Source organism: Tupaia chinensis, unplaced genomic scaffold, assembly GCF_000334495.1.
Source record: "Tupaia chinensis unplaced genomic scaffold, TupChi_1.0 Scaffold000102_1, whole genome shotgun sequence".
Taxonomy (NCBI): domain Eukaryota; kingdom Metazoa; phylum Chordata; class Mammalia; order Scandentia; family Tupaiidae; genus Tupaia; species Tupaia belangeri.
Window position 1 is genome coordinate 656,304 of NW_006159566.1, and position 10,334 is coordinate 666,637.

General features: G+C 49.1%; 1 protein-coding gene across 1 annotated transcript in view; it reads left to right on the plus strand.

Moving 5' to 3' along the window:
- PDGFRA (platelet derived growth factor receptor alpha) overlaps positions 1–8,252 on the plus strand; it is a 72,106-nt gene extending 63,854 nt beyond the window's left edge. The window contains exons 22-23 of the mRNA XM_006143683.2: positions 2,292–2,533; positions 6,934–8,252. Of these exons, the coding sequence (XP_006143745.1) occupies positions 2,292–2,533; positions 6,934–7,081 (390 nt within the window). The 3' untranslated portion in view covers positions 7,082–8,252. The remainder of the gene's footprint in view (positions 1–2,291; positions 2,534–6,933) is intronic.
- The last annotated feature ends 2,082 nt before the right edge of the window (positions 8,253–10,334 follow it).

Here is a 10,334-nt window from a genome sequence, read left to right on the forward strand (position 1 = left end):
TTTGCTATAGGACGCGTGCGCTTGCCAGACAGACAGAGAGAGACAGAGAGACAGAAAACGAGAAATCACCCCCCAGGGGGGATGGCCACGCCGCAATCCCTTCTCCTCCATTCTCCTCTCAGGATCTTGGGCATGCACGCACACACACTCGGCATGAGTTTTAAGCCACCGGGTCTGGGACCCGAACCGTGGTCGACTACGTGGGAGTCCAGCGATGTAGCCATTATGCTAACTGCTGGTCCCGGCATCTAGCTGTCTTAACCACTGTGGCATTGGTTGGCCCCAACATCTAAGAGAACATTTTCAAAGGAGGGTAAAGGCCGTGTGAACCGAGGCCTTGGTGGCGTGCTCCATGGGTCCCTGGTAGCGATGATGAATGAAAGTCCCCCCCTTCCTGCAGGGCCCCGCTTCATCTGAAGTGTGCAACACCTGTAAACACTTGATTCTCCAGACGTCTGAGCATCCGAGGCCACTGTGCAGTGAGCCATCTGAGGGCATGCACGGCCATTACATCGCTAATTTGAATGCACTTAAATCCATGTGAAATTGGCTCTTACCGGCAGACTGGAAGGAGCAACCTCAGCTGTTATCTGTGGCTCCAGCTGGGTTGTGTGGAATAGGAAGCATTGTTCAGAGGAACAAATGTAATTTCATGGGATCGAGCAGGACATGTAAATGAGCGAAACGACTTTCTGACAAGGAAACCCGGGTGACCTTGCGTAATAAACCCAGTGTCTTAGATTCTGGCTGGTCGCGGTGTTGGCTTTTCACACTTGTCGTGTCTCCTCCTCCTTCTCAAGGAGGAGGTTGTGCTCTGAACTGGAAGAGTTACGTTTGCTCCTTAGTGAGGCGGAGGGGAGGCTGCAGGAGACAAGCGTGGGTCAGTCGAAGGTGCTGTGGTTGGCGGAGGTGTGTTGGGGGACACACTGAGTGACTACAATTGAATATGGGGACTCCCCTGTCAAAGGCTGGACTTCCAAACACTTAGGGATCGGGAGGGTTTTGGGTACTGTGCACCCAGTGTAGGCTCTGGTCACTCTTGTGTACCCATTCAAACCCTGGAGAGCTGGTGGCATGGGGACAGCAGGGTCATACCTGTGCTGTATGGAGGTGGGGGCACATGGTCATAGCTGCTGACGTGGAGAAGGGGTCTTGGCGCCCAAGACCCACCACTAGAAGCTGTTTTTGTTTGTTTGTTTGCTTTTTTTTTGGTGTAGGGCAAAACAAAGAGGTGGGGGGTGTGAGACATCATTCCTTGGGGGGATAGCTACACTGCAATCCCTCTCTTCACTCTCCTCTGGAGATTTTGGGCATGCATACACACGTGCCCAGTGTGTTTTTCAAACTGCCAGATCTGGGACTCGAACCACACAGTCAGTCATCTGGGATCCAGCTGCCCCGGCCATTATGACACCTGCTGGCCCTAGCGGTTGTTTTTCATTCCTTTCTTCCTGCCTCTCTTTCCTGAGGTGGTTGAGGTACAGCCTCTCCTTAAGTTATCTAAATCTCACATCTGTGAGGTACTTTTGGACCACATAAGGGGGTTTCAAAAAGTTTGTGGGAAAATACAATTAAAGTCTTGAGTTTATTCTGGTGCAAAACACTTCAAAATTCATGCATAGTTTTTTCCTAACACACTTTTTTTTTTTGGAGAGGTTTTTGCTATACGGCATGTGTGTTTGCCAGAAAGACAGAGTGAGACAGAGACAGAGAGTGAGAAATCACCCCCCAGGGGGGATGGCCATGCTGCAAGCCCTTCTCCATTCTCCTCTCGGCATCTTTGGCACGGACGCACAGTGTGAGTTTAAGCTGCCGGGTCTGGGACTCGAACTGCGGTCAACTACATGGAACTCCAGCGACATAGCCATTACACCAACTGCTGGTTCCCCCCCAACACACATTTTTTGTGAGCTTTTTGAAGACCCTTGAATACAAGGAAATAATCATAAATTCTGAGTGTCCATATTCAGTTTGCAGTTCCATTAATGACACTTGATTAGGGACCAGCAGATGGTGTAATGGTTAGGTCACTGGACTCCCACGTGGTTGACTGCAGTTCAAGTCCTGGACCTGGTGACTTAAAACTCACACTGGGCGTGTGTGCGTGCATGCCCAAGATCCTGAGAGGAGAATGGAGAAGGGCTTGCAGCATGGCCATCCCCCCTGGGGGGTGATTTCTCACTCTCTGTCTCTGTCTGTCTCTCTGGCAAGTGGATACGCCCTATAGCAAAATCTCTCTTAAAAAAAAAAAACAGTAACACTTGATAAATATGTTAAATCAATGTTTCCAGAGTTATGAAAAAATTCACCTGGACTTCCTGAAGAGCGACCATCCGGCCGTGGCGCGCATGCGCGTGGACTTGGACCACACGTACATCGGCGTCACCTACAAAAACGAGGAGGACAAGCTGAAGGACTGGGAGGGGGGCCTGGACGAGCAGAGGCTGAGCGCAGACAGCGGCTACATCATCCCTCTGCCGGACCTCGACCCGGTGCCCGAGGAGGAAGACCTGGGCAAGAGGAATCGACACAGGTGAGCAGGGGAGCCCGGCCGGGGCCTTCTCCCCTGCCCCGGCCCGGGACCACGCCCTCCCCGGACTGCTCTCCTGGGAGGCCAGTCTGTAGGGGATGAGCTGTGGGATACGGGGCGAGCGAGTCATTCTGAAAAGGGCTTCCCCCAGGTGGATGAATGTGTCTCCTGGGGCTGGGGCAGGGCTGTGTGGTGGGGGGCCTTCTTCTCTGGAGACACCCTGACCTAAGTCCTCAGGAAACCTGATGGAGCCCATGCAGGGCCAGCGTTCCGGAGGTAACATCAGGCTCTCCTGCTGCCATCCTCAGTCACTGAGCAGGAGAAGTTGAAAGGCGATGACTGAGCTAGTAGATGCTACGTTGGTGGTTCCTAATCCCAGCTGCATGGTGGGTCACCCGGAGATTTTAAAATGACTGACATATGAGGATCAGCAGGTGGCGTGGTAGTTAAGGCACTGGGTAGTGAAGACACGGGGGAGCCATGGTCGACCGTGGTTCAAGTCCGAGATGTAGCAGCTTGCTTTCTCACTTTCTCTCTTTCTTTTTCTCTGGTGAGCACACGTGCCCTATAGCAAATTAAAAAATAATAACAATGATAAATTAAATCAATAATTATTTTAAAAATGAACAAACAAACAAATAAACTACTGACATATGGCCTCACCCAGCCCTGCCAGCGAGGCCCTCTGGCTGAGTTGGTGTTTCCTTTTCAGACTTGGTGTTTTGGCAGACTTGGAACATGTGCGCAGTGTGCATACTGCAGAACGTCCAGGGGTCTGTTATCTGACTTCAATGTCTGTGTCCTCGTGGCCGGTCTAACTGCGTGCTCAGCCATCCTTCGCCGCCTCAGCTCCCTCTAGGTATCTGGCAGCCAGTTCTAGACACACCGTTTTTTGTTGGTTCGTTATAGGGCCTGTGAGCTCCTGGAGAGAGAGAAAAAGAAGGAAAATGAGAAAGCACCCCCAGGATGGATGGCCATGCCACCATCCGTTCTCCTCAATTCTCCTCTTGCGATTTGGGACATGCACACACATGCACCTAGTGTGATTTTCAAGCCATCAGGTCTAGGACTTTACCTGCCCAGTTGGCCATGTGGGATCCAGCTGCCTTACCCATCATGCCACTGGCTGGCCCCTAGATGCTCCACATCATCCATAAATATTCCAGCATGGCTCTCTAAGAGATGAGGGCTCTATTTAAAAAAGAAATGACAGGGGCCAGTGAGTGGCATAGTGGTTAAGGTGCTGGACTCCCACATGGCTGACTGTGGTTTGATTTCCAGACCCAGCGGCTTGAGACTCACACCAGGCACGGGGGGGTGCATGCCCAAAATCCCGAGAGGAGAATGGAGGTCAGGATTTCAGCATGGTCGTTTCCCCTGGGGACGATTTCTCGCTTCCTCTGTCTCTCTGGCAAGCACAGAACCCTACAGCAAAAATCTCCCTTAAAAAAAATTTACAGTTAACTAAAATTTAAAAACCCCCACAATGTCATTATCTCATTCCAAAAATGGACAATAAATATTCGAGAGCATCAGATATCCAGGCAGAGTTCAGATTTCCCTGATTTTCCCACAAATATTACTGTACATCTAGTTTGTTCTTTTGAAAACCAAGTACATGTCACACGTGTGTTTGGTTGCCACGTCTCTCTGAGTTTGTCTGCTTCTTTCTGCTTCTTCACCTGTTACTTGAGAAGAAACCAGAGAGCTTGTGTGGGTTCCACACTCGGAGCTTTGCTCATTACATCCCTGAAGTGTCTTCATCATGTGTTTTGGTCTCTAGTATTTGTTGTAAACTGGTAGTCTAGAGGCTTGCTATTTTTTTAAAGAATTATTTTATTTTACTTTATTATTAGTATTATTATTATTGAATTTGACCAGAGAGAGATGGAGAGAGAGGGAAAGCAAGAAAGCCAGCCACCAGGTCTAGAACTCGAACCACGGTCAGCCATGTGGGAGTCCAGGGCCTCTAACCACCACACCACCTGTCGGCCTCAGAGGCTTCATTGTTTTTAATCACCAGAGGGTATGTGCCCTCACCAGACATGGAGAGGCAGAGAGAGAGGGAGAAGGCATTTTCCCGGTAGGGTGTGGTCACACTGCCATCCCTTCTCCTCCATTTCTCCATCCTGTCAGGATTTTGAACACACAGGCACACATGCCCGACATGTTTTTAAGGATTCAAACTGAGTCCAACCATGTGGGATCCAGCTACCTTAACCACTCTGCTATGAGGCCAGCCCTAGAGGCTTGATTTGACCCAGGTTAGATTTCTGACCAGTGTCCTCCTACGATGGTTCTGTGTATCTTCCACCAAGAGGCGCGCTTTGTCTAGTCGTTGGTCTTTTGTGACGTTAGTGAGCGTTCGTTACCAGTGTGATGCTGATTCTCCCGAGGACTGAGAACCACGGGCTCACATAGTCCGGTTAGAGAAGACCGTCTGCAATTCCCCACCCTATCTGCATGGCCCTTGCACAAAGGCAGGGGACGGTGATGGTGGGGGCTCTGGTTCATGGCTCAAGTTGCTCACGAGTAGCTTCTCCCCTTCCCCTCTTCACTCAGGACATGCTTTCCCTTCTTCGCTCTATCAGTTAAATGCACGCAGTTATTTAGGACAAAGTGCTACGGCGTGTTATTTGGGTGCTTTCTGACTGTGACCCCTCTTCACCCGTGTGAGCACGGGTATAGACCGTCCTTGCATATACCCTGGGTAATGTACAAGGGACCGGGTTTTGTGTTGGAATGTGTTAGGAGATTTGGAAATGGGGCACACTGGGCTGCCTGTTTGACTTAGCTTTCTAATTGTGCCTTGCTTGGGCCCATTTTACAGTGTGTTTGAATTCCTTCAGCAAGCAGCATTATTTGAAGTTTGGGGGTGGGTGGTGGAACTTCAGGGGGCTGAGGGAAGGTTGAGGGGTGGGTCTAGACTCTCTCCATCTTCTCCCCCTTGGGTGGCTTTGTATCTGGGGGGTCCTGAATGAGACTTCAGAGGGTTCTTCTTGGGGTGTCCTGGTTTGGGTTGCAGAATTAGATGCATATTCCACAAAAGAACAGTTCTAGTTGGTGGGTGGTGTTATATTTGATAATTAGAGCTTCCCCAAGGGCTCTAATTTGATCTTAGAACTTGATTTTAGGATCACACAAAATATGTACCCAGTAGCTACACTATGTCAGACCCTTTTCAAATTCAGAGAGAGAAAGAGAGAGAGAGAGAGGGAGAGAAAGTGCCCCCTGTGGGGCCTCGTCTTGGGCAGTTTCTTCTTCTCCATTTCTCTGTCCCATCCGCACGCGCAGACATGCACCCTGTGTGTTTTCAAGCACTGGGGCTGGGATTCGAACCACAGTCAGCCATGTGGCATCCGGCTTTCTCCATGCAGCACTTACCCACTGTGCTACAGTGTGGGCCCAGTGGCCTCACCATTTTATTGGCATGGAAATAAGTTCAGGTTCAGTAACTGGTGTGAGGTCCATTCCAGAACAAAGGGTTTTGACTCCAGAATCCCTTCTCTTAGCCAATACTGAGTAAAGAGTCCACATCGGGGCCTGCAGGACTATGGGGCTTTGGATGTAGAGAGCAGGGGCTGGAGGAGATTCCAGGTGAGGGAGCAAAATCGTGAGGACAGCCTGGACCCTTAGGAGGTTTCGGGAAGAGCAGGAGGCTGGCTGCTGCAGTTTGCAGCTGGCTTAATTGATTTTCTTTCCCTGGGTTTTTTTGTTTGTTTGTTTGTTTATTACATTTATTCTTTCTTTCTTTCTTTCTCTTTTCTTTTTCCCCGGGCTTTTTGATCACAGATTTTCTCTTCCACTAGGATCGAGGAGGTAGAAGTTTTCCAACTTGTTAGCAGTGCGGATGAAAAGCCTGGGAGAAAAGGAGAGCCGGAGTGCAGAGGTGGCCGGCAGGCCCTGGCCTTCCGTGCCCAGTGCAGTGTGAGCCGTGGCGGACACTGTTCTGTTCAGCCACAGGATCATGCCACACTAGGCGCCTGTTGGAATGACAAGGACCTTGAGGGAGGAGCTCCTTTGCCTCTGGGAGGCCACTCTGAAATGCAGCTGCAATTTAATTGGTCTTTTCATGGCCCTTAACCTTTCCTTTTCTTTCTTTCTTTTCTTTTTTTTTTTATAAAGAATTTTTTGCCATAGGGCATGTGCACTGGCTGGGGACAGAGAGAGACAGAAACAGTGAGGGAAGGTGAGAATCACTCCACCAGGGAGGGGTGGCCACACCACAATCCCTTCCCCCCCATTCTCCTCTTGGGATCTTGGGCATACATACACATGTGCTCCACGTGATTTTCAAGTCACCAGGTCTGGGACGCAAACTGCTGTCAGCCAGTGGGAGTCCAGCGCTGGAACCACCATAGCCCATGCTGCCCTCAGCCTTTCCTTGTCTCTCCCTCTTCCAGCTCGCAGACGTCTGAAGAGAGTGCTATTGAGACAGGCTCCAGCAGCTCGACCTTCATCAAGAGGGAGGACGAGACCATTGAGGACATTGACGGGATGGACGACATTGGCATAGACTCCTCAGACCTGGTAGAGGACAGCTTCCTGTAATCGGAGGGCTCGGGGCGCCACCTCGGGACCCCTGGAAGAAAACCACTTTATTGCAATGCAAAGTCGAGAGGAGGACTTGGATGACGTGTGGAGAGAAGTCCCAGCCAAGGGCCTCAGGGAGCCTTCGCAGTAGGAATGCACGAGCTATATTGAAGTGGACATTTTAGCATTGCCTCTTGCAGTGCTTCGGAAGCATCTCAGCGGTGTGTGAAGTTTGGGGGGAGACGGACGAGGGGAAAACGGGCCACGGAAGATGAACTTTGTGTTTCCAGGGCATTGGTGAGATGTCGAAGTACGCGACTTGTACTGCCATAACACTCCAGCATTGTGATGATATAAATAACTCTGACTAGGGATGCGTTTCGATTGGTGTGAACTGTCTTCTCCGGACTTCTGAAGAGACCACTCCATCCACCCACATCCTTCCCTCCTGAAACCGGGTGTCAGCTGCTGCTGATGAAGTGCATGTAAAACCACTCTGAACCTTAAAAGGTACTGGGACTATAGCATTTTACTCTGTTTAGTGTTAAAGAGATAATGGATAATAATTAACCAACCTTTAATAGATACGGGTCATTTAGAAGCCCGACAGCTCATTTTTATATCGTAATCTACGTTTATAATAATACTACTGTTACCAGTAAAGCAAAATGTGTAATATGTAACATGATTTCCCTACAAAAAAAAATTAAAAAAAAACACACAAAAACAAAACCTTTACTAGGTAGGTGCCAAGTTGGACAGTTTTGGACATTTATATTAAATAACATGTTTCTCTATAAAATAATTATAGCTCTAGTGGGTTAAATTTAGTCAAACATAGAGAACAAGGTAGAAGTAGTTTTGTCCCGAAAGTCAGACTTTTTAATTGTGTACTAAATAGGTTCTCTAATCCGTTGTATTAAAAACACTTAACTTCCCTCTGATATAAAGGGTTTAGAATCAAACTCCTAAATCCTAAATCTTCCCAGTATAAGAGCATAAGGCTGTGTCGAACTGGACTTCATGTTATTACTTCATGGAAAATGGAATCACCAGCAGTAAGGTTGGATCTGCGGAGGCAGCCATGCCTGGGGTCACTTTGGATTGCAACGTACATATTTTTAAATCTCCGAACTTTTTTTTTTTTGGAGAGGTTTTTGCTATAGGGCATGTGCACTCGCCAGACAGATAGAGAGAGACAGAAAGCGAGAAATCACCCCCCCCCAGGGGGTATGGCCACGCCGCAATCCCTTCTCCTCTATTCTCCTCTTGGGATCTTGGGCACGCACGCACACGCACCCGGCGTGAGTTTAAGCCACCAGGTCCGGGACTTGAACCACGGTCAACTACATGGGAGTCCAGTGACATAGCCATTATGTTAACTGCTGGTCCCTAAATCTATGAACTTTTAAAGTGCCATCAGGATGTTCTGACCTCAGCCCACTTCTTTCATTTCTTACCCCAAAGAGAAAGAGCTGGAAACTGAGACTGTAAAAGTGTTGTTTGGGAAGGCTTCGTTCAGTGCGTGAGCCTGATCCTCAGTCCCCAGCGTGTGGTCAGAAGCCCTTGATTGGGTTTCCATCCCAGAGAGTTTTGAATTATTCAGTCTGGGGAAACAGGAACCTGTATTTTTTATAAACTCCCTGACTACTCTAATCAGCCAGTTTTCAGAAACACTGGCTTAGGTTACAGGAAGTTGCCATGGGGGAAAAAATATATAATTTGAAATTTGGTATAGGGCATGTGCACTCGCCAGACAGATAGAGAGAGACAGAAAGCGAGAAATCACCCCCCCCCAGGGGGTATGGCCACGCCGCAATCCCTTCTCCTCTATTCTCCTCTTGGGATCTTGGGCACGCACGCACACGCACCCGGCGTGAGTTTAAGCCACCAGGTCCGGGACTTGAACCACGGTCAACTACATGGGAGTCCAGTGACATAGCCATTATGTTAACTGCTGGTCCCTAAATCTATGAACTTTTAAAGTGCCATCAGGATGTTCTGACCTCAGCCCACTTCTTTCATTTCTTACCCCAAAGAGAAAGAGCTGGAAACTGAGACTGTAAAAGTGTTGTTTGGGAAGGCTTCGTTCAGTGCGTGAGCCTGATCCTCAGTCCCCAGCGTGTGGTCAGAAGCCCTTGATTGGGTTTCCATCCCAGAGAGTTTTGAATTATTCAGTCTGGGGAAACAGGAACCTGTATTTTTTATAAACTCCCTGACTACTCTAATCAGCCAGTTTTCAGAAACACTGGCTTAGGTTACAGGAAGTTGCCATGGGGGAAAAAATATATAATTTGAAATTTGGAGCTGGGCAGTTAGAAGTTAACCATGCAGGAAGCCTACTATTTAAGTCCTTGGCTCCAGGTCGGTGACATTTAATGCCATGTATCTAGCAACTGCTACCCTTAATTTCACTTTCCAATCTTAGCTGAGGCTGAGAAAGCTACATCTTGGTTTTGGCAAGCCTACCCAAAGCAGAGACACTGCTTCCCATTGCACGGGGGAGCAGCAGTTCTCCCCTTGCCCCTGAGAAATGGCATGTATGAAAATAATGCAGTTCAGCGTGCCAAGTTTCTTTATAATCAGGTCAATATTTTGGTGAAGAAAATGAAAAAGTTTTGCTGATATTTTGGGGTTGGATGGGAGGATGAATTGTCACATCCATCCAGACTGTCAGGCGAGTTGGCGTGGGCTCCTTGGCGGTCACAGCAGCGCGGCCTATTTACATGCACCGTGCCCAAAACATGGGCTGTGATGACCAGTCACCGTGCGGGCCGCCACCAGGTGATGCTCTGGAAGACGGAGCAGCGCTAACGAGGTGATTGACGACCTGCTGGTGTCATCTCCATGCAAGCCCCAACTTTCTTACCCACCTTTCTCCTAGTAACTACGAAGACTGAGCCAGATTGGCCAATTACAAACGATAACCTGACTAGGTTCTGTCGAGCCAATTAGACTTGAAATACATGCGTGTTTCTAGAATCGCAGCTCACGCGTTCCGTTGATCACCCCTCTCCCGTGAGTAGCCTGATCTTGATGCTTTGCGTTTTGATGTTAACGTTGACACTCGCTTGACATCAGGAGATGAACATTCTCTGGCCGGCATTTCCAGTCCTAAGCAATGCGCCTCCCCCTCTCCCACCCCGACTTTGTATCTGACGCCTTTTCAAAGTTTGTATTGTGTTTTCCCTGCGCCCGCCCGCCCCAGATACGGTTTCCTTTCCGGCCTCCGGCAAAGCCCCCAGAAGAAAATCCGCCAGTCTCCTGCCTT